This window comes from Panthera onca, chromosome A3 (genome assembly GCF_046562875.1).
Source record: "Panthera onca isolate mPanOnc1 chromosome A3, mPanOnc1 haplotype 2, whole genome shotgun sequence".
NCBI lineage: Eukaryota > Metazoa > Chordata > Mammalia > Carnivora > Felidae > Panthera > Panthera onca.
This window is the reverse complement of record NC_138341.1, coordinates 22,628,014-22,652,918: the sequence shown is the minus strand read 5'-3', so window position 1 is coordinate 22,652,918 and position 24,905 is coordinate 22,628,014. Positions and strand designations below refer to the sequence as shown.

Below are 24,905 nucleotides of genomic sequence, written 5' to 3'. Positions count from 1 at the left end.
TTTATATAACCAAAAATAAATGAGAGAGACTTCAAATTATCCATCAGGAGAAAGGTGGACCAAAGTTTACTGACTCGCTGATTAATGTAACACAATAAGCATTTAAATATGCCTATCTGTGGAATAAAAATGAAAAGTGACACCGGGGATACATTCCAACTTGTCTCACCTTTTACATATCTATTATGTATTATCAAAGATGTAGTCTTTTCCCTTAATAAGGATGATAACCACATGACCAAAACAAGTATGTTTTGAATAATCCTGAAAGTTTTGGAACCTCATGCTGGAAAGATGCTTTGAAATAGGAATCTGGAACCCTGAGTTCTTAAACTCCAGGTTTCTCAAACTCAGCACTATTGACAGTTTATACCCAAATGATTTTGTTGCTGTTGGAGTGCTGTTCTGTGCATTGTAGGATGTTTAGGCAACCTCCCAGCTCTCTACCCATGAAATGCCAGTAGCAACAACCACCATCCCCACTCCCCTCCTGCTCAATCGTGACAATCAAAAATGTCTACGGACACCGCCAAACATCTGCCGAGGGGCAAATTATACGTGGTTGAGAACCACTGGTCTAGAGATATTTTCTCTTTAAGACCACGTGGTAAATATACTAAAGTAAAAGGAATCACAGCAGGGCACTAAAGGTTTTCACAGCCATTATTACATAGTTTTATCCACTGAATGAAGTCAGTACATGGACGTACATGCAAATGAATGTAGGCTGACGTGCTCATAGCAAAAGTATACTCACTGTGTACAAGAAAACAGAAATCTTTCCACATCAGCAGCAGAGTGAGTTTTGTAAAGCCTTCTGCATCATATTCCACGACACCTCTGGGTGATAAGAACACACACACAAAGAAGAAACCCTCATAAAAACAAGGCAGAAAAGAGATGAAACCATGTAAAGAATAGATTCCTAGAGTCACGGTGACTGAATCCAAGAGGCATTTAAGGTGAGTGTTACCACAGGAAGGACATGGGATTTGGAATGGCAGCATCTACATTTGTGTTACAGTTTTGCCATTTACTACCTATCACGATTCCGGGCAAATCACTTAACCTTTGGAGCCTCAATTTCCTCATCTGTAAGACAAATAGAACAATATTTTCAAGCTTCATTACAGGGTCGTGAAAAACAAGTAAGATAGACCATACAATGCTATGCAAATGCTGGTTATGAGTAAAAGGACAAATTAAGCAATCAGGTCAACAGGGACACTGCTGTCTGGATGGTGATTAAGACCCACTTTCACTCGGGCACTAAAAAGCAATGAGCAGTGACAACGTTACTAAGTCTGGAAGTCTATGTTAGTTTCTTCCAAAGTACTTGGAATCCTTTCACTTGTGTCCCCTGTCCTCCCCACCAGGCTCAAGACAAAGTAGCCACGTTAGCTGGGTGGACACTGGTTCAGGTGGGAAACGCACAGGACGGGTGTCAAGGAGAACAGCCCCCGACCGCTAAGGGCCTGGCCAGAATCCTGATAGGCTAGCCTCCCCCGCTCCCCTCAAGAGCTGAGTGCTTGGGAGACGTGACCATAAGGTGACAATACTAACCACACACTGAGGACAGGCATAATCTTCTCTGTCGTCCACCAGTGGCGTGTGCTATCTCCCTGGCTGAGTCAGGCCAATCAGACTGTCGATACCAATGGCCTGCCAGTTTCAGTAGGAAGGGTGAACTCATCATAAGGGCAAAGGGAATTAGGACACTAAAGACTGAGTGATTTGCTCAAAGACTGTTGGCACATCATTCAGATGACTTAGGTCAATAAGTTTAGTCACCGGTTTATATTTCTTTTCGTGAATTTATAATCAACTCAACATGTTAAACACCGCTATCTAAGCTTTTTAGATCCTGCATGCTGTACGTAAAAACAAGCACAGAATCCTTTCCATTATGCATACAGTACAGTAATAGAATAGTATTTGCACAGGATTTAGTAGTTGTATACAAGTACTACTATATTACTGTGTTATATGCATAATAAAACATACACAAAATGTATATTAAAAAAGAGTGAGACTTTTCCAAAAAGATGTAAATGCGAGTTTTCCTATTTTTCTTGGGTGCGAATGGAGTGAGGTGGGGTGTGTGCCCCCTACTTGGGAGGTTACTGTGTTAGCTCCTTCATTTTTCATTCTATATTCTTAAGATAATTTCCTCAAAAATTAGAAGTCCAATGGTGCCATTTACTAACCACTGTTTGTATCATAAGAACTTTTTCAAAATGTTCATAAGTAAAGCTGAAAAAAAATCGTTGAGTATTAAAGGCTTATGTGAGAGACAGTCACACTGTTTAGATATTGACAGTTCTATTTTGGAGGCATAAAAAGTTCCACTATGTATAATGAGAAAATTTCTTTGAGAAATAATGAGAAAATTGTTTTGAGGAGTCAGAAATTTTGCCCATAATTATGCTACAGTTTATAAAATTATATTCCTGGGAATGGCCAACCTTATTCTTTGTTTTGCCCGCTCCTGCCTAGTCCCAATTTTTTTGGTCCCAATTTCTTCATCTCCTTGTTTAAAATCTTAACTTTGTGTGACTATATATATCTTTCTATCTTTATAAACCTTCTCTGGAACAAGGTGGGCTATAAGCAGATCGCTAACACCCTTAGTGCTCAGCCCCCCTGAATGGGTACAGCTCTCCATCTTTTGAAGAAGACTGTGGGGAAAACACGGTCCCTCTGCCCTTGAGCTAAGCCCTGGGCAGAAGCTCAACCAGGCCTCAGACGCCATTTAGGAAAACAGAGCTGCAGAACAGCAGGCCACCGGCAACCTGAAGGAGGGGGCCAGCCAGGGGGGCGGCAGCAGGAGGAGATGCACTCCCCAGCCCCACGCCTGCTTTCCCCTCTCTGTGCCTTCTTCCAACTCCTAATCCCGAGTGTGAGTCGCTGCTTTTGCGTCTAACGCCGGCTTTCCTCCCTGAGAAAAGCCTGCCTGAGTCTCGAGAACCAGGGTTCCCGCCCTGGCCCTGTCTCTTCTGGGCAGGTCACAAGACTTCTCAAAGGTCCAGGGCTTTCTTCAGTCAAACGTGCCAATAATGCCCACGTGGCTCCCTCCCTCACAACTCCGGGGAGCAGCTGGAGGTGTGCGCTGTGCACACTGCAGAGAGCTCAAGAACAAGCAGGCCTCGCTGCCCTCGTTACTGCTGGGCTTGGGGTTAGTCGTGAGGCTGCTCCAAATTCTGCTCCACAATCAATAACGCGATTCTGACATGTAGCAAAATCCTAAAAAATGTCTTCCTGGGAGCTTTAGCTTAAGCAACATACCAAAAAGAATCAAAGTGGCACTGAAAAGCTATTCCGTACAAGAGCAAGCTGCTATTTTCTCAATCAAGCTCTCGCGTTAGGGCCATCAGGACGGGAGGACATTGTTGGTACATGGTTTAAGCACAAAGGAACTTACGTGCCGAAGTGACTGAGGAAAGCAGCAATATACTCCCTTCTTTTGTGGTATCCTTGAATCACATACTGCACCTGGAACAGGAACCCAAAGCTGAGGAACAGGGAGTATTCAAATGCTATTTTACAAAGCATTTCGAAGATTCAGGGAGTAGAAAGAATGGTTAAATGAATACCCATATTCCTGCCACCTGTATTCAACAACTATGAGTATTTTGTCTGGTTGCTTCATCCAGCCATCTACCTCCCTAACAAGCTATCAGTCAATCTTGCTGAAACATTTCAAAGGAACTTAGAGACACCATGGAAGTTTCTCCCTAGATACTTGGGCATGTACCTCCAAAAAATAAGATATTTTCCTACATAGCCACAATGTTATGATCGTACCCAAGAAATTATCAGCCATTTTCTGACTTCATCTAGTGCCCCGGGCGTTTTCAAAATATCCCAATTGTCCCCAAAATGTTCTTTTAAAAGACAGGGCATACTCAAGGGTCAGGCATTTAATCTAGAAAGTCTATTAATGTAGATTAATACGACCGTGTGTGCATGTGTCCATGCCTGCATGCACATATATGATTCTGACTTTTCAAAGAGATTGGGCTAGTTGTCTTGTAGAATGTTCTGCATTCTAGACTCTCTGATTGTTTCCTTACTCCCTGTATTTGTCCTCTACTCCCTGTAATTCCTATTAATTGGAAGTTAGACTAAAGGTGTGACTAGATTGGGGGTGTCTGGGTGGCTCAGTTGGCTAAGCGTCCAACTCTTGATTTTGGCTCAGGTCATGATCTCAGGGTCATGGGATTGAGCCCCGTGTAGGGCTCTGCACTGACAGCACGAGGTCTGCTTGGGATTCTCTTGCTCCCTCTCTCTCTGCCCCTTCCCTAATCACATGTGCCTGTGCATTCTCTCTCTCCCTCCCTCCCTCCCTCTCTCTCTCAAAATAAATAAACTTAAAAAATAATGTGTCTAGACTAGACTAGATTCAGGTTAAATATTTTTGGCAAAACAACTTCATAAGTGATGGTGGGCTTGATCACTGATTTAGGTGACGACAGCAGGACGACAGCAGGACTAATCCATCGTAAAGGGAGGTTTCCCCTTTGCTGCCGCCAGCAGTGACCCCTGGGTATGCTTCTCGAGGCATGAGAAGACCTAGTCCCCTCTCGACCTTTTACCTCACGGTTTCGATACCTGTTGGAGATCCTTGTCTGAATCAGATTTTTCATTAGGAGCCGAAAAGTGGTGATTTTTAAAAATTCTAACCCTCCTTGTGTACTTACCATCTGGAATTCTCTGTAAAGAAGAGTTTCCTCACATCTAACGGGGGCTATTTTATCCTGAATTAGGACTCCTATTGAAAAGGCAGGATAATGCTTAATTCTTTCTTTTCAAATTCCTAGTATTCAGAAGAAGGAGTGTTACAATAGATTTTATTTTGCCTTTTCAGATTTCCTTGTTATCACCAAATGACCGTTTTTATTTTTAAAAAAAATTGTGACCTTATTAAGCTGGGCATCTGAAAGTTAGTCATTTACCCATCAGCTACTAACACAAAAATTCATTCCTTATAATGTCCTCACAGTGGCTCAAAGAAACGGCGTGGGGCAGGGGGAAGTGGCCCCCCAAATTGTTTTTATTGGCTATAGCCACAATGAGTTTCCATGGCTAACAAAAGCTCGAGATAAAGTGCTTGAAATAACCTTGACACAATTGGTAGTGATAGCCATTTTGTACCCTTTAAAAGTAAAACAATTCTATTTATATAATAGGGGTTTATGTCAATTTATAAAAACAGTGCTTACTTTGCAGGCTTAATGCAGGATCAGAAATGTTATTTTGGGAAAAGAAAAACAGATGATAAGTTTGCTTAAGTGGCTTTGTTTAAAAAGGGGATGAAAACAGTTCTGTGTACTTGATTTTAAAAACAGAAAACCATTTTAACAGAAACCCACAACAAAACTGGCTATAAAGATAGATTCCCATGTAATTATGGAAATTCATTTGAAGAGATTGTTTCTAAAAGCAGCCCATACTGTCCTCGTTTGTAGCAAGCATAAGAACATCAATTTTAAAAGACAAGTAAAATTAATGAAAGGGAACCAGATAAGAAAAACAAACCGATTCTTATATTTCTGGGAAAATGGTAATACAATTTTTTGGAGAAAAATGTGTGACTAGAAATTAATCTCAATTGGAGAGCTTTAAAAAAAGGCTTTTCTTCTCAATTCTGGAAGACCAAATTTGCATGTTTCTCTAAAATACTGGGACACAGATTTGAAGGCAGTGTAAAGTCCCACAATGTAAATAAGAATTCTATCCTCTGATCAGTCCTCAAGGAGGGCAGTGGCTGGGGGAATTTGGTCCAATGAGAAGCGTCCACTTCACGAGAGTTAGATGCCCCGGAATCTGTGCCAGGCCCACAGACTGCAGAGTTGCCAGATTTTAGGTTCTCTGACATTTAAAAACTAATACTGAAGACTCTGAAATATTATTGTACTTTTAAAATATTTCCTATATAGAGATGAGCCATCTTTTGAAAGAAAGAGACAAACAAAAGATTTATTTTCCAAGCCAATGTGAACAAGTCAATAGGGGCATAGAAAACAGTACTTTGGAACTTAAGTGAACTGAGTCAGTCCATGTAGAAGAAGAGAGTAAATCAGTATTGCTTGTGGATTAACACGTCCAGTATTTAGCTAAATACACTGGCTGGACATGAACGAGCATATTCTTATGTTTTTTTAAAAGTATCTAACAATAGCCATTAACGTAAACTCAGCTACTTGGCAGTGTAATGGCTCATAAATGCAGCTCAGGGAAAGCTTTCGATAATCTGATGTGCTGGGTTATTGGACCGGCTGACCTGGAGATCTCGCCCTGAGGAGCGGGGCTCTGGCAAACTGCTCCTGGACAGGACACGGACAATCAGGAACTCACTACTAAAAAGTGAGGTACAGAAAAACAGAAAGAGCTGAAGGCAGCTCTAGTGAATTACCTTGATGCTAGCCAGTGGCAACCCACCCCCCCCAAAGCCATGCATGCATGCATCAGATAACTGGGAAATGGAGGAGTTCAAAGGTGAACGATCTAGCAAAAACTCAGGACACAAAGGAAATTTCAGAAGAAGGAGACAGAAGTTTAAAAGATGAAGATAAGGCTGGAGCAGGAGGTCAGAATCCTTAGAAAAGGAAGGAGGGTGAAGAACTAGGGAGAGAAACGGATGAGCTGTAATTCACAGTAAGAAAGGCCGACGTCAGGTGGAGACTGACTCTAAGATGGGGTGAAGAAGCTGGCACCTGCACACAAGGCCGTGTAGGTGCCACGCTGGAGAGAGGAGCCTTACAAGGGGCGAGGGGAGGGTCAGGAGACTTGCTTTTACCTTGTTGGTGAGCAGGTGGCATACTTGAGGCACATAATCAATGAGACATCCTCCTCCTGGGAAAGCTGGGATATGAAGAGCTGAGGAGCCTCCAAGCGCACTGAAAGGACAAGAGGACAAGGGACACTTGTCTTAGGGCTCCGACAAGGTAGAAGTGGTACCCTCACAGACTTGGCTTCTCTTACCAAGGTCTGCCCACGAACCGCTTGGAATGATGACAACGGGAATATGGGCTTCGCTTTATGATTAGATTTATTTTAACCCACTTTGTTAATTCAGCGTGTTCGTGTTACCGATGAATAACAACGAATGATTCTGTCACACAAGAGTACAAATTAGCACATTCTGATTGGCATGGGTAAATGTCTTACCAATAGTAATGGGTTGGACCTAGTATGGAAACACATTTTTTTCATCCCCTTCGTTACGTGCCAGGCAAAGAGAAGTCAGAAGTCATTCGTTAAACCCCTGAATTGAACTGAACTGAGTTGCTGCAGCGCTCCCAACAGTGCACCAGAGGGACCAGTTCTGCCCTCACCAGCTTGGGGGCCCTGGGAAGCCTCCTTGGGCTTTAGCGCCCTCATGTTTAGTGTGAGGCAGGTGGCCTAGGACAGGGGCTGCAGACTCCAGGGTCTACCCGGCCCAGGTAGGTGATGGAAACGAGCACAGAGAACTGGAGTTTCTGCCCAGTGGAAAGGGCCCTCCACCTCTTCTCTTCAGCTGATCTCTGCCACGTGGGAACACAGGCCCGGTCTTATAGGAGCTCAATTTTTCACGTGAAGCCAGAAATCCAGAAATCCAGAATATTTAACGTCTCAAGTTTTAAACGGTGGCAACTAATTAAACACCTTCTGGAACACCATGCCGCCTGGTCCTGTGTCTCTGGACCAATATGGGTGGGAAGTCTGTAACTAGTCCAAGTCAACACTGACATCCAAACCATCTAAACAAGAAGGTACAGTCAAAAATCACCAAACCAAGCACTACGACACAACACGGATCCAGAAATAGTTTCCAGGTCCTGAGCAGTATACAGTTCGTATCTCATTCTTTTAAACTGTTCTTATTTTTTTTTAATGTTTATTTATTTTTGAGAGAGAGAGAGAAACAGAGTGCGAGTGGGGCAGGGGCAGACAGAGAGAGATACACACAGAATCCAAGGCAGGCTCCAGGTTCTGAGCTGTAAGTGCAGAGCCCGATGCGGGGATCGAACTCACGAACTGAGATCATGACCTGAGCCGAAACTGGACACTTAACCGACTGAGCCACCCAAGCAGGCGCCTCTCGTAATCATCCAATCTTGATTTTATCTTCTTTTCTCTCTCAGTTTCCTTTGGTCCTAATTTGTTTTTCTTATTTGAATTTTAGCTTAATGTGTAGGTCTTCTGCTGTAAGCCCCTTGAACCATCTCTGTAATATGATGGGGTGTAAAAAGACCCCTAAGATCTGTTAATGCTGTGATAATTCGTTAACCAAGTCCCCACAGTTACAAGGCAGTAAACGGAAGCAAAGTGCTTCACAATAACAGTCTAGAAAATCATTCCTAAATAGTTTAGAGCAGAAAGACTTAGCCGAGGGTTTGCGATACAGAGAACAATACACAGAACTACTGAAAGGGTTCCAGACCCAGCCTGTCTCCCTATTGACTACAGATTTCTGAAATTAATTTTTCTGGTAGGAATGAATATTTTGTTTATTTATTTATGGAATGAAAATGTCCCAACACACAAATAAAACCCCAGGTGATATGAGGAAGTCAACATCGGGTGGAAATATTTGCTGTTGACTTTTTTCTATTCAGATGATACCTAAAAAGCACAACAACTCTGACAACTGAGAAAATTATGAGACAGCATTTGACTAAGTATGACATTAATGAATCATCTACAGCCTGCAACTGCACAGAATCAGCAAGAACATCATTTCCGTTTGCTACTCTCAGAGCAGACACTGGCTTAGATTTACTCTAAACTCTGAAGAAGGCTAGGAAAATTCCTATGACTTCTTGTGAACTGGAAGAAGGCTTTTTGTCCCCTCTTTTGTATGCAAATGTACACAGAGGGCACACTTCAAACCGGAAGGTTCTACTGGTTCCATTAGGATGGAAACTGATCCAGAAGAAAATTCTGTAGCACAAGAGTAACAAATCCAATATTTATATCCTGTAGTTACTGGGAGAAATACCTGTGTGACACAGAAAATACCAAGATCCAGCTTCTCATTGCTTAGAGGAACAATCTTTGGCATGATAAAATTCCAAAAAATAATTTGAACAGTTTCCTGGAATTGATTATAATGGGCTTTGACCTGTATAAAATATTACAGGATAAGTTCTTAATCATTCATTAAATTGAATACAAAAAATGAAAATAGTCTGTGGATAATCCTCTAAACTTGAGACTCTCTCTGCTTCTGAAATACAGCCATTAAACCAAAATTACCTGTAATGATGGAAAGAAGCAGAGATGTGGAGAAATCCAAAGACCGTCTGCTTGGCCGCCAGGCCCGTCTCTCTCCACTCTGCTTCTGTGTTCATCGGGATCTAACACTTGTTGCTAGGTGCTTTCTCATGATCGAACTTAATCCTCCCCACAATTCAATGAGGTGACAATTATCAGTGTAATTTTACAGGTGAAGAAACTGAGGCTCAGAGAGCAGAAGAAATTTCCTTGGGTTCATTCACACAGCCAGAAAATGATAAAGTCAAGATCTGAGCTCAGACCTGCCTACTGCCAGAGTCCAGGCTGTTACTGCTGAATTCCGTGCCTCCCTGAGAGCAGGGGGCTTTTACTCTTGAAAGGGCTACAGGGACGGGAAGAAACAGTGGGTCTGGCTACCAGTGAGTGGGACCAGGATTCCAGGGATGCTGTAGGGCTTCCAGAAGCACTCCGACTACCCCTGAAGCAGGCACTGTGTTGTACAGCCCACCATCTCTCCTGACATTCCTCCACACCGCAGCCGAGCAAGCATTCCTGTCGATTTTGTTCGTACTTCAGTCTCTCCCACCCCAACCACCAAACGACCAGATTCACTGGATCTCAGATGCGAGGAGCCACCCTCTCTGCCATGTCTCACTGTGGGTGACCGAGTTGGCTGCACAGGGTGAGCCTCAGTGAGTGAAGTGCTTCCGATACTACGAAGGATTGCTTTAAATGAGAGTTTATTTTTAAAATGGCACTTACTGCAGCCTTTCTTTAACTCGGGAGTTCCTCAGCTTGGGAGGGTACTGAACCTGACTTCCAGCGTCACACACTGATAAGTGCTGCTGATTCATGTATAAATATCCGCCTCGTGGGTAAATATTTAACAGGTTTGCTATAGCCTGAATGCTGCCCTGATCATGCTCAATAAACAAAGTGCCATGAAATAAAAAAGCTATTATGTTTTTAAAAGGTGCAAGATGGAGGTAAGGCCTTGTGATCTCTAATTATTTAATATTCATGAATCAAAAACTACTGGGTTGAGCACGTACAACATAAGGCTCAGCCTGTGCAGATTCCAGGGCTCACGGAGCTCTTCCCAGGAATGCAGGGCTGGCTGGAGAAGGCAGGGCTGGACCGGTTGGCTTAGCGGCGGGAAGGGGCTGAGGACAGGGTGAGAAGGGGGTGGAGGGGACCACTGCTGTTGATTCTTCTGATCTTCAGACCGGTGAGGTGAGGAAGCGGGGTACAAAGTGACGGAAAATCAACTACTGGGGGGGGCATCTCAGGTTGAAATTAGGAGGAGAAAGGGGTGAAGGGGCTGTTCTGATGAGAAAATACCATCTATCTCTTTATTGACTGAAATGCGCCATGAAATTAGCTGATAATTCTTAGAACTGAAACTGAATCCGTGGATACAAATTAGAAGGACAAGACCAGAGTCTGAGAAATCTGTCCAACAATGGAGTTGAATAGACCAAAAGGTAGCCAGAAAAGCATTTCCAGGTCCGTCTCACTGGATGTAAAAGTCAAATACAAGAACTGTCTGTGTTAAATGTATTGATACAATGGTTTTCCATGCAAATACAGCCAAGAGAGCCCTTTGCGAACCTGGCTCTGTCTGCAAATACTCAGAGCACTTCGAATACTGAAGACTTGACTTGGCTACAGTGCAACAACACAAAGGAAATACTTTTGAGCATTTTGACATGGAAAAATGCAGGGAGTCAGCCTGTCTGAAGGCCTGACTTGGGACAATGGGGTTTGATTTTAACCCATTATGGAACAGTAACTCTTCCTCTCCACGTGGGGTTTTACCTTACTAGCCCGAGCAAAACATGACTTGGCACTGGAGAAAGCAAGAAGGGCCAGTGGTTTTCAATTATAATTCTTGCTTCTGCCAAGTTTGTTCTGCTTGGTTCTATTCAATGCTCCCATCAGTGCAGTGGGGTAACACTCCTCTCAAAAAGACCCATCTCTCTCAAGGGAGAAATAACAATCACAATCACGTTAATATTAAAATAGCACCAAGCACTCCAAGAGAGACTTCATTCTAAACCGCCTCCTCTTGGAGCATGCTGTGGTCAAAGGTTATGTCAAGGCCCTTCAGAGACACTTGGCTCAGCGTTATCATCCAGCTTTTGCCTTTGGATGGGATTCCGAGGGAGAGGACATTGTCTCCTCCACAATATGATTCTGGGGAGTGTTGGAGGGTCAAGCACTGACGCGGGGAACTTCCAGGATGTCAGACGGACACAAGCTGCCACTAAGCCCCAAGGCTAAGAGACATCCTAAGGAAAGGTGAGCCTTCAATTCAATTCAACAAACACTAACTGTATGCCTAACTGTGTTTAAGGACTTTAGTTTCCCATTCTGGAGATGTGATTAGGGCACCACTGCTAATTCCCTTCACGGTAGAGAGATGCCAGGGAACCTCAAGAATCTGGAGCACTCTATAATGCCAGAGTATGTTTCCTGGTGGCCCGCCAGGAGGGCCATTACAGCAAAACAGAAGTCACTGGTATTTATTGAGTATCCACTTTTGCCAGGCACCCTACCAGGCACTTCACTATCTCTAAACCTCATAACAACCCGGCCAAGTGGACCTAATGAGTCCAATTTACAGAAGGGGAAATCAAGGGTCTTAGGGTCTAAGTATCTTTCCAAGGTTACCCAGGCAAGCGAGCTGCAGAGTCTTCTTGGTTCCAAAGTCTACGTCCTTTTTCATCAGAAATTCTTTCTTAGAAAGAGGTGTGAGAAATTTGAAACTCTCACCCCCCTATGGCCTGAAACAGCGGTGTAAGTGGCTGAAATTATCCTCAAAAAAGCTTGTATCCATGAAACTCATCACTGTGCCGTCTCACTTGTTCTTAAGACATCATATGTCACAACAAGTTAACTTGCAGGATAGAGAAAAAAAGTCACGTATAGCTTCTGAAAACCCACAAGCACACAAATAGTACATTAAGGAGAGACCCTGGTTTATTTGTTTGTTTGTCGTTCCCAACGGGATTTTCTTTTTTCCTAGCAAAGCATTTTCTAGTGCTATTGTTAGTTCTTGCCTCATTTCATGGATTCAACTCTGAGCCGTCTCAAGAATCTCTGGATACCTCAGTTAAACAAAATCAGGGTATAATTCAAAATCAAAAAAAAAAAAAATCTCAGCAAGTATAACAGGAGAAAACAGAGATCACAGAGACAAGTTTACAAGTAGAAGAAAACATGGGGAGTCAAACTGGATGAGGGGTTCACTAAGCACCAATGGAGGGCTGGCCATACTACATTTGTGACTAACCCAATGTTTCTATTCAGCATAAATCAGGTCTTTATTAGAGTACTGTATTCCATTTCTTGTTTCCCATTTTTAGAGGGACATACGAAAATGGAAATGTTCTGAGACAATGACAAATATGACTGAATACTTAGAAAATGTCCCTCTGGAGGAAAAGTCTAAAAAGAAGCTGAAATTGTTAAGTAAAATTATTTAGAAGGTTACGGAATTATTAAATAGAGTAACTTAAGAATGTGAAGACATACTATATGGGCAATTTGAATCAGTGGTTCCTTGCTTGGGCACCGTATACATGAAGAGTTTAAAACATGACGGATTTCGTTGGTACAGTGAGTGAACTTTCCACAGGACGAAGAGGGAATAATAGGTCCATCTGAGAAGCGGTAGGTGTCAGGCACTCTACTCAGTGGCCTCCTATATGACATCAACTCTGCTTCACACCAAGCTGCGCCAGAAGCGTTATCCCATTTTACAGACGGGAAGGCCGGGGCTTAGAGAAGTTCCGGAACCTCTCCAAGGTCACATATATAGTAAATGGCAGAGTCAACTAAATCCAGGCGTCTCTGACCTAAATCTACCCCACCCTCAGGTTATCACTTCTGCGATTTCTGAATCCTTGTCTGCAGACCGGATATCGGTTCCACGTGTATCAGCTTTATCGGGCTCCTTCTGGCTTGGGTGGTTCAGGCAGATGCCTGGGTCGACTGAGCCACTGAGGCTGCTTCCAGGAACATTTATTCAACTGCTTCAGGTACCTGAAGAAGCAATTAAGGCCTTTTTCATTGTAGGCAAGCGAACCCCAGGAAACCCAGAAGCACTCTTGAGGGCCGGAGGACACGATGGGCAGTTTCAGCAGATAGGAGGCGGCATGCAAGCCAAGAGACTTCACGCTTACAAAAATACAAAAGATGGAATATGGTGATTGCAGACAGAACATGTCTCACGACATGAAAGCTAACCAAGTTTTTGTTCGGAAATGTGTTTTTTAAGTTTGTTAACATCTTTAAAAAAGCCTTCAAGGGACGGTAATCTTAACAGCTGTCCACCATCAGGATTCTGTTAGCATGTGGAAAAGCATTTAAAGTAAATCCCCCAAAACAACAACGGACTCGGCAGATGTTGTATTAAGATTTGGTCTGAACTACTTACAGTGATGCCTGGCCACACGAGACATGAACAGACCAGGCAAAAGAAAAGCTTTCTCCCTCTTGCCTTTTGATCCCTCGCCGCGTATCTGCAGTTGACTGCACCACAACTTCTTTAAGAAATGGAACTATTTTCAAAGACCAGTCATCAGGAATGTGTAAAGTGACTATGAGTTTGTTATAAATTTACAACCCTGAGGTTCCAATGAATGGCTTTACCGCTCTGCTATTACACAGGCAGAGGTTCCTCTTCCTATGGTGTACTTTTATAACATATTTACTGCGAAAAGTTCAATACCTACATGTATCACATCGTGACACTGTATGCTTTGAATATCTTACAATTTTGTCAAGTATACATCAATAAAGCTAGTAAAACATCAGCGCACACCACAGTTACCCTCGACTATACCCTCGACTAAACCCACAAGCATTTTTACAACTCCCTCATGGCACGCTGGTTTTAATGATGGTCAATGGCAGACACAGAGAACGAGGGGGGAAAAATGCCTCTGCCTGGCCAGGGCAGAAAAGGGTATCCACCTGATTCCTGTTTACTGTTAGTCACTAAAGGCTCAGGCACATAAACAGCATTAGGCAACTTCATGTGCACATTACTGGTCTCTGTGCTCAAAGAGCTAATCTGTAGAAGCTGCAGCTGGGCTTGGCCACACAAAATCAAGCAGAGATACCAGAAGATGAGATTAGCCAGGGTGCCAGAACATAACACTTTACAATTTGTTTCCAAAGTGCTCATTTTTTTTTTTTTTTTACAACAGCCTTACAAAGTAGGTAGGAAGTGTTGTTATACCCATTATAGAGATAAGAAGACTACGACTTGAGATGGGGGACTTGCCCAAGGTCTTAAAGCTGGAAACCCTGAAAATGGGATCGCGATCTTTTCTCTGCACTATTAGTTGTCATGATTGTGTGAGAATAATCTGGGGAGCCTGTTAAAAACTCAGATACCCAGGCATCACCCCAGAGAAGCTGATTTATTAGGTTCAGCAGGTCTGAGATGGGACCCTGGAATCTGCATTTTAAGATTCTCTAACGGATGTAGGTGCAGGCGGTCCTCACACCGCTGCTCTGTACATGATGCTGAGGATGCACAACTGGGACTGAGAATGTGGAAGGTGCAGGAAAAGCAAACTTGCACCCCATCCCTGGTGCATTAGGTCACTGACAATTTGAAAGGCACTGCGGACAAGAAGGTGAAGAAAACCTAGACATGCTCTCAAGGACTTTAAGGCTTAGCGTGGAAGTAGAATATGTTTCTGGAAACAACTAGAAAAGGGTGATTAGCACTGAGTTTACACATGGACAAAAGGCAGTGTAGTTACCTGCAGGTAACCAGAAGGCAAGGCGGAGGAGCAGTGAAATCAGGACGGGGCCGGAAGTAAGGACAGAGATTCTACTTTACAAGAAGGCAAGGCACAAGAGCAAAGGCCAGGGACTGTGCAGACAGCAGACCGTGGGGCCTGGACCACAGCGAACAGCTTCTGCTCCTATGAGAAAAGCATATGTCATACTTCAGCTACTGCTGAAAGGGCATCTGTCTGGAGGAGGTAAGAAGAGACAAGAGTAGATCCTGGTGCATGCCAGTGGTGACCTGGGCAGGAAAGAAAATTAGAAGTTAAAAAAGAACTTCTGTTTAGTCACAGAGTGAGAGATGTCCTGGAGATAAGGAAACCTCTGAGGTTGGATAATGAACCTCATTGCTTAACGTAACTCTTTTACACTGACAACTTCCAAACTTATACTCTAGCCCAGACCTTTCCTCAACTAGGGACTCAGCCAACCGCTTACTCCATGCCTCTGTCTGGATGTCTCAAGGGCACTTCCAACTCAACCCGCACAAGCAAACCCTGCCTGCAAACCTCCTGCTCCTGCCCTCAGCCCTTTGCAGCCAATGGCAGCTCCAGCCTACTGGCTCCCCAGTCATCCTTGACTCTTCTCCCTCACATTCCACATTCAGTCAGCCTTGTCCAATCTCCCGTACCTTCTCATCTGGATTCCTGCCCCCATGGGTAAGCCGGGGCTGCTCCTACCTCAGTGTTTCTGCCTCGGACACGTGGCCAGTCCTTCTGGTCTTTTCTCTGCCTGGAACACTCTTCCCAGCCGTCTGCAGGGCCTGCTTCCTCACCCGCTTCAGGTCTTACTCAGATATCGCCTTCTTAGTAAGGCTTCTTGAACAACCTATTTAAAACAAGCCACCTCCAGCCCAGGTATCTCCTCGTCTTTGTTTTACCTGCTCTATGGCCTATATGTCCATAAAACATTCTACATACTGTATCTGTTTACTGTCTCCCCCCCACCACCCTTCACTAGAATGGGGACTTCTGTCTGTTTTGGTCTGTTTTGGTCCCTGCTGTTACACCAGAAACAAAGAATAGTGCCAAGTTCCTAGTAGGCACTCAATAAATATTTGTGGTATTAAAGTCAAATGAATGTAGGGAAAGATACAGGAGTCAAATTTCCAAAATGGATATTAAAAGTCAGTAAAATGTATACATATTTTCTGAAATAGTCATTATGAAAAGGAAGGTTTCAAGGGTCCGGGACAGGGGTCGTCAAACTTGGTCAGTAAAGGGCCAGGCAGTAAATGGTGTCGGCTCTGTGTCCATAACATCATTGTTGCAACTACTCAACTCTGACGCCACGGCATGAAAGCAGCCGTTGACAATTTGTAAACGAATGACGCAGCTGTGCTCCAACGAAATTATTCAGAGCCACTGAAATGTGGATTTCATACCATTTTTACAAAGTACAAAATATTATTCTTTAAGTGCTTCTCTAGCCATTTTAGAAATGTAAACCATCTTTCTTAGCTCACGAGCCAGACAAAGTAGGCTGTAGTTTGCGGACTCTTGATCTAGGATCCTAGGTCATTTGACAGTTCTAGGGGTGCTGAGGAGAAGTATATATATCCAAGAAGAAATAGAGCCGAAAAGACCTGGATCAGGTTAGCAAAATTGAAAAGAAGCCCCTTTGGTCAAACCTCTTACCAACCATATTCGACCAGCAGGGAAACCACAAGCATTAGTCTTTCTCAGGCGAGGGTGAGGTGGACGTTAAGCAGCAACTCGTGCGCTGTGGGAGTTTCATAATGACACTGGATTGGAACACTGTGCAAGAGAGCTATTTATATGATCTCAAATGAAGCTTGAGGCATATTCTGGTGCTTTCTACGTCTATGCTAGGTGAAAAAGCTGCCTACAAAAGCCTTCCTCCCACCCAAAATACTAGCTGTTAGTTGGTGACTGATCCTCAGAAATATTAAGATGAATCATATATGCTCTTTTCACAGCGCAAAAAGAGATAATTTTAAAACTCAGAAAATGTCACTTTGGGTAGTCACAAACCGTACAATTAGAAAAGCTGCCCAGCCTGAAAATTGTAAATAAATAAAATCCTGTTCTTGCATGGAAACATTTTCCTCATTTAGATTCCAATGCTTGTCTTAGGACTTGCCTCCGAGGTTGGCTGGTGTTAAAACGTGTTCAGTCCCATAATCTGATGATGGAAGGCAGCCTTTGTTCTCCACCCCTCTTCCCTGGGGCCCTCCCCGGCTAACGCTGCTGCCCTTGGTAACCCCCGGCACTCAGCTCGGACTTGTGCCGTTCTTCTCACCTACAGGCAGCTTGTGGCCTCCCTGTCTCCTGCTCTGGGTTGGCCTGAGAGGTGCCAGCTGACAGCGGGCTCAGTCTGGACCCAAGCACAGGGCAAGGAATCCCACGTTTCTTTCTTCTTCCTGCTTGGAGAAACAGGTATTTCTGTCTTTGATCCCTAAGCTCTGCTTTCTTTCTCTTGTTACTAAACAGCTCACTCCCTATCTCCTCCTGGCCCCTCCCTTGCCCTTTTCTGCAACATCATCACTTTTACACACTGCACCGTTTGGCACACGAGAAGGAGGGACCACATCAAATAAAGGAATGCAACCGCAAAAGCTGCCTGGAGAGGGAAGGCCTCGGATTTTTTTTTTTTTTTTTTTGTCAATTTACCGTTTTTGGACTTGTTCTCCCATAATCAAATCCTCCCTATCGTGTTAACAATGTGGTAGTGTGTCAATACATTGGAATTTTGCTTCCATCAGCAACCCAGAGCTTAATAGGAAAATGAAGCAATGAAATGCTGGTCTTACTGCTAACCTTAGGCCTGGCCTGTACTCAGGATGGGGATGTTGGCTTCTTGACGGTATGCGGGCCAAACCTTCAACGCTTTGTGAGAGCTCAGGGTTGTCGGCAGAGGCCTAAGCCAGCGTCTTGGGCATTGTATGGGCATGCTTCTGCCATCACAAGAGGGACACTCACTCCGAGTACACTGACTGAAGCATGAAACACCCCCAATTTTTGTAAGCCAGACAAAGTTTAGACGGAATTCACCTGCAGGGATTTAAAAGGCATTTGGCGGGGGCAGGGAGAGGCAGGAGAATAGTCTGGGTAGATGAAATGGACCTACAATTTAGCAATAAAAAGTAACAAAATAGTCAATCTCAATAAATAAATGACCTGTTGAGCTGAGTGGCAGCAATTCCTGGGTCTGGCTCTGGGACACGCTCACGTCCAGAGTTATCACAAAAGGGATTGTGTAAAGTTCAAGTGTTGTTTTGTTCTTGTTTTAAATTAAAAACACATGTGGGGCGCCTGGGTGGCTCAGTCGGTTAAGCATCTGACTGGGGCTCAGGTCATGAGCTCATGGTTCATGAGTTCAAGCCCCATGTTGGGCTCTATGCTGACAGCTCGGAGCCTGGAGCCTGTTTCGGATTCTGTGTCTCCCTCGCTCTCTGCCCCTCCCCCGCTCTCACTCTGTCTCTGTCTCAAAAATAAACATTAAAAATAAATAAATTAAGTAATTAAAAACACGTGTCCAACACATAAACTATTTACGGATAACAATGAGATGCCACAATTCCAAAACTTTTGCAAGTCACTATTTCATTCCCTCAGGATATATGTGTTATATTTAATGTTTAACAACAGCCGGTGAATAATATTCATCATAAATGAAAACACCAGTTAGAGGCTGAATACTTTTGATGTAGTGATTTTATCTTTTGTGACTAACTTGGTAAACTAAATTGTCCATAACATGCAGGTAAGTAAGTATTTTGGTTGTTATTTTGGTTTGGTTCACATGGAAAAGGAACATGCCATTTTGGTTAATGTTGGAAATTAGCTTATTCCTTTTTTTTTTTTAAGTTTATTTATTTATTTTGAGGGGGGAGGGGCAGAGAGAGAGGGAGACAGAGAATCCCAAGCAGGCTCCATGCTGTCAGCACAGAGCCCGATGTGGGACTTGATCCCACGACCCTGAGATCATGACCTGTGCCCACAACAAGAGTCAGATGCTTAAACAGCTGAGCCACCCAGACACCCCAAGAAATCAGCTTATTCTTGAACACCCTCTACAGCATATATAAACAGTCGACAGACAAGCCAGTAGGCAGTGATTCTCCACCTTCATCCGCCCCAGCACACACACATACTGCGGTATCCCTCCAGCGATTCTCTTGGGGAGAAGGGAAGGTGGAGAAGAAAAAAATATCTCTTCTCTCATCCCCATTCTAGGGTAGAATCTAGAATCTAGAATCTCAGGGTGAAGAAATGTGTGATTTGAATAAAACAAAACAAAACACCTTGCAGCTGCTTCCGGTATGAACTAATAGCACAGATTTTCCAACTGCCCCCAACCCAACATGAGAATCACTGTACTGAACACACAGAAGGAGAAGTCTTCTATCCTTAGGAGTGGAAGATCTTCTCAGCTTGCGGGCAAAATCACATTGGTCTTCCAATGTTGGCAGCGTCCGGCCCAGCTCCGGCTCCACCTTTACGAGCCAAATCACCCACGTCATTCCGGACGTCCACCGATTTTCTCGCCGCCTTTCTAGCTCCTCCTCCCCACCGCAATGCCACGGCTGCCCGCTGTGACCGAGAGTATGATAAAATCAAGGCAGTGGATGCAGAGGAGCGGGAACCGCGGGCCACTGCTTGCTGAGAAGCACGCCCTCTACTCCGCTGCCACGGCAGAGATGCCTGGCCCCGCTGCCAGCTACTGCCCCAGGAAATGCCCACAGGTGTGCACACAGGATGTCACCAGCGCACCAAAGCATGACACAGACACCTGATGGGAGTACTGCCCCCCTCCACAGAACCCTCCATCCTCCCTGCCCCCAGGGTGGCATGCTCCGGAAGTCACCTGGGAAGCAGAGGGAGCCATTTTCTGGAGCACACTGGGGACAGGGAGGACAGGAAAAGATGACGGAGAAGGGAATCTGCAGACATGAGGGTTGAGCAGGCTATGCGCACCATCGGAATTCTAACAGAAACAACACGCATTCAGTAGATGCTCATCATGTAAAAAGCATTTTATCTTATTAAATTGTTTATGTACTAATGGAGAAAGTGGGAGTTCAGTTCTGTTAATACCCATCTGGCAGAACTGGGAGCCTGTTTCTGAGTATCACAATTTACTCACCTGTGTCTTTCACTTAAAAAAAAAAAAAAAAAAAAAATATATATATATATATCTCCCCATTGGTTTAAGCACTATTTTTATCAAATTCTCTAAAATAGATTATTCAAAACAGCCATGCCAGTCAACAAGGGCCTGCACACTCCTGGGCCAAGATTGTGGGGCAGGACTGAGGAGAAGCAGCAGGGGGCCCAGGAGGCACGCAGGGGCCCAGGCAGCTCTGGGAAGTCTGGGCTTGTGGGGTGCTTGCTTACCCCACAAGGCAGGTGCGTTTGCTTTCTTCAACCCCGTGGCACAGACACAACACAAGGAGAAAGGTTTAGTCAGGCAGGGAATGGGTTCTGGTAAATGCAGACAAGGAGAACGCCAACTTAATTGGCCAAATATAATTGAGTTTGGCCTAATAATTTGTTTATTGAAACTTTCGTGACTGCTGCAGAATTATGATTTTCTTCTGCTTTCAAAACTGAAACATTATTAAAAAAGCAATATTAATAGCAGACAGGGGAATGCAAACACAACTTACTTAAAAAGTTGGGTGGCTGAACCACAGCCACCGAGTCCTTACTCTGTAGCACAACTGCATCACTGGCATCAACGGACCCGAAGCAATTTCACCCAGACTCACATGGAAGAAGAACATGCTGACCAGACCTCTTGGTGTAAGGAGGCAGGTGCAGACACTCTTAACTCTCAGGAGTCCTGGTACTTTCCCCAGCTAATAATCCCACAGATGTCTGTGGACATTTACAGTCTTTGAGGAGAAAGGCAGGGAGGGGTCCGCAACTTCCAGGCCGTCTGGCAAACCCTGAGCATCGAAGTCTGCAGGGCTCAGCAGTCCACCCCTGCCACTCGGCCACTCAGAGGAAAGGCCCCAGGCTCACATCAGTGTCCCTCTCTCTCAATCAGACCGAGAAGGTTTCTCAGTATGAGCTGTGGCAAACGGAGGACAACACACTTCCGTGCGTGCTTCCTCATTTCGCTAGGAATGAACAGGGGCTCAGGGTCACTTCAGAGCAGGGGGAGCCCTGAAGCTCACTCATATCACCTCCTCAAACGCGAGCTGCAGCCATGCTCATCACCTGAGCAGCAAACGCTCTAACTGTCCTCCAGACTCAACACATGACTTGGGCATATTCAGAGACAGGAGCCTCCTTAGAAGGGTGAGGACTGAGCCAGTGCTCAGAGAGAATGTATGGCTCGTTCACACAGGTAGAACCAAATCACAAACGTAAGCAGGTTTCAAAGGGAAACATCCGCCGACCGAGGAGCTGAATACATTGGAGAGAACCTTCCGGTGGAGTACAACGTACCCACTGGGAAGAATGACAGTGACCTATAGGTCATGGTTTAGAAAAATGACCACGATATATTGTTAAAAGAAAAAGCGAGTTGCAGAATGGTATGTAATAGATGACACCATTTTTACATCTAAATTAAAACAGCAACAACAAAACCCCAAGCTGAGCTAATAGGGACAACAGTTTGAAAACACTACATCCACATATCGTGTATTTCCTAGTAAGTCATATTTCCCCTCTCCCTTTTCACTGAGGTGAAAGCTTGAGGCTCACTGTCCCAAGGCAGAGGGTGGTCCCACATAGGTCAGCGTTGGCCCCAGCATCGGGAAGAAGAAGGGTGGACACATCACTGGGGAGCACATCCCCCAGACAGGAACGGAAAGACACAGAGGCAGAAAGGGGACAGAGTCAGAGAGAATAGGGGCTTCCGGAGCATCTCAGAGGCCTTCTTTGGGCCTCTGAGGGGACAGAGAGCAATAGAGTGAGAACACAAACCAGTGGTGGTGGAGAGACAGAAATTCTAGATTAACGGAGGGAAATCCAACTGACAGGGGTTTTTAATTCTGCTGCCCACTTGGGAATGAAGAGATCATGATGTTGAGTAACTTCCAGGGTAAGGGGGAGCTATCGTAGGACAAAATGAAGACATTTTACCATGTATACTTTGTTCTTTGGTGGTACTGGAATTGGTATTGGTGGCTATAACTGGCACATACTACCTCGGTAGTAGGGAGAAAAAGAAAGAAAGACAGAGAAGCCAAGGTATAAAAATAAGTGAATGTAAAGCATAGAAGGTGTTGAACTTGGTGAGCAAAGGCGTAATGGGAAGGGCAATGGCCAACCAAATGGATGAAGTACCTGAGAGGTGTGCAGAGTATTTACATAGTTTAGTTCCAGGGTTGGGACCCTAAAATCCCAAGGGCTTTGGGGTTCTACATTATTGATCTAGATTCTACTACTGTCAGAAGATCAGTAACGACAGGTACCACATACCGAGCACTTTCCATGCGCCAGGCGTTGTACTGAAAGCTTTCATTCATTAGCTTTCTTTACTCCTTATAAGAGACCTATGAGGTTGACATGTTCTACAGATACACAGTAAGGCGTGGCAGGTTGGGTAACTGACTCCGTTAACTCATCCAGTAAATGAAAGACACTGGGTTGAATCGAGCCATTCAATTCCCAAAGCCATGTATTTCACCATTGCTCGAAACCCTGTCTCGCACCACAGACCATCTGGCCGTGGGGGCTCTAGCGATCACTTAGTTTTCTTGGTATTGTCTTCTTATATGCACAGTGAGGATGGGGCCAACCACTCTCAAATCCCCTTTGGTTCTCTCGTTATCCCCTGGTCTAGTGCAGTGATGTACACAGGAAGGCAGTTTTTTTGGGTTCAGAACCCTAGAAGCCTGTCTTATTAAAGAAAGCTTTAGAAATCCTGGAACAACTGAGAGATCCAATCTCAGCATATAAACTTTCTTGGCACAAAATTAAAAAAAAAGTGAAAGCACATGATTAAGAGACAGGCGTGCTAGGTGCTGTGAAAAGGGAGGGTGCTCCATGCGGGAAGTAGGAACTCTGAGCCATGCCTGTCCCCCATATGTGCTTTCTCACCAGCCCTGCATGCATGGAAGTTCCTACAGCCAATAGTACCACAGTTTCAGTTTGCAACAGGGACACCTGGACACTAAGCCCTCCGTGCTTGTGTGGTTTCTCCGCAGCCTGCCCAACCATTCAGGAACTGTGACTGAGGCCCTGTTAATACTCTATGTTCTTCTCAGCCCCTGCTCCTGACTATAAGCCTATTCCTTTTAACAAAATATGAAACAATCTCTCACTGAACAGTTTCTTTGCTTGTAATTCTCTGCCTGATGTCTTTTTCTGATTAAACAGAAGCAAGTTCCTAGCACAAGCCTTGAACAGGGTTAGGCATTTGTGACAGGCAGAATAATGGCAGAATAATAGGCAGAATAGTCTTCAGAACCTGTGAATATGTTACCTTACATGGTAAAACGGACTTCCCAGAAGGTTAAAGACCTTGACATAATTATCTTGCATTACCTGGCTGGGCTTGATCTAATCACATGAGTCCTTAAAAGCAGAAGAAGGAAACAGAGGAGTAAATAAGAGACGTGCCACCAGAAGAGACAAGAAACACTGGAAGCAAGACGGACCTGTTGCTGGCTCTGAAAATGGAGGAGGATGGCCACAAGCCAAGGGAGGCAGGCAGCCCACAGAAGCCGGGAAAGATCATTGGGTGATCTCCAGCAAGGACACCGGATTCTTCCAACAACCCGAGTGAACACAGGGGCAGATTCTCCACTAGATTCTCCAGAAAGGAATACGGCTCCCTACCACCTTGATTTTAACCCAGTGAAACTTACACTGAACTTCTGACCTACAGAACTGTAGGACAATAAATCTGTGTTGTTTTAAGCTGCTAAAATTGCAGTGATCTGTTACAGCAGTAACAGAAATCTAATACAGCACTCCAAACAATCCTTTTTTTGGAGACGGGGTTATCTTTCTTTATGCAACAAAATAATGATAGCAATGGCATATGCCCCACTGAATAAAACAGAATCAGTAATACAAATAGATACAAATAGACAAATACAAATTTTCTGATACAAAGAGGTAAATGGGTAAATAAACACACAAGGGCAGCTCTTCTTTGTAATAGAAAGCCAACTAATAAATGTAGAAGGAAAGAAGCTAGAAAAATCATCAATGGATGTTAAAACTAGCGGGTGGAAGTCTGATGAGGATGTTTTAATAGTCTCAACATATCTCCCCATAAGTTTTTCATTAATTACAAAGAGAAAATTAGTAACGTTAAAGAAACCTTGTGGACACTACCTTAGCCAAGTGATCACGCTGGCATCACGTGCCCTCGGGACACACACCAGGTACGTGCGCCGCTGCCAAAAATCCATTAACCTGAATCTAATCATGAGGAAGCATCAAACGAACCCAAGTTGAGCAACAAAATAATTGGCCTGAACTCCTCAAAAGTGTCAAGGTTAAGAAAGATAAAGAAAGATGAGAAACCGCTCTAGACTAAAGAAAAATAGACACGACGACTAAAGACAATGTGTGATCCTGGCTTGGGTCCTGGACCAGGGTAAAAAATAGCGAACAGGGATATTAGTGGAACAATTGACAAAATTAGAATACAGATTGTGGATTAGATAATCGTACTGTGTCACCGATACATTTCCTGATTTGAGACCTGCACCGCAGTGGTGGGAGAGAATGTCCATGCTCTTAGGAAATGCTTTCTGAAGCAGTTAGGGTAAAGTGCCTCATGTGCCCAACTCTTCACTGGCTGAGTTAAAAAATAATCATAATATACAAATATAAATTATACAGAATGACAAGGCAAATGGGGCAAAATGTAAATAATGGGTGAAACTGGGTAAAAGATAGAAGGCAGCTCACCATTCTATTCTTGTAACTTTCCTTCTTCCA

The 24,905-nt window shown here is 44.1% G+C and overlaps 1 protein-coding gene across 7 annotated transcripts in view; it reads right to left on the bottom strand.

The window, feature by feature from the left end:
• Positions 1 to 24,905, bottom strand: part of BABAM2 (BRISC and BRCA1 A complex member 2) — a 399,928-nt gene that overhangs the window by 78,460 nt on the left and 296,563 nt on the right. For 4 of the 7 annotated variants that reach the window (XR_013554787.2, XM_060651493.3, XM_078444837.2 and 1 more), the window contains exons 8-10: positions 6,800 to 6,899; positions 3,422 to 3,492; positions 758 to 840 (exon numbers count right to left, since the gene is read on the bottom strand). Coding sequence is in view for 5 of the 7 variants with exons in the window: in XM_060651493.3 (XP_060507476.2) it covers positions 758 to 840; positions 3,422 to 3,492; positions 6,800 to 6,899 (254 nt within the window). In the remaining 2 variants the exon portion in view is untranslated. The remainder of the gene's footprint in view (positions 1 to 757; positions 841 to 3,421; positions 3,493 to 6,799; positions 6,900 to 24,905) is intronic. The other 3 variants (XR_013554788.2, XM_078444838.2, XM_078444839.2) reach the window with 1 other exon arrangement.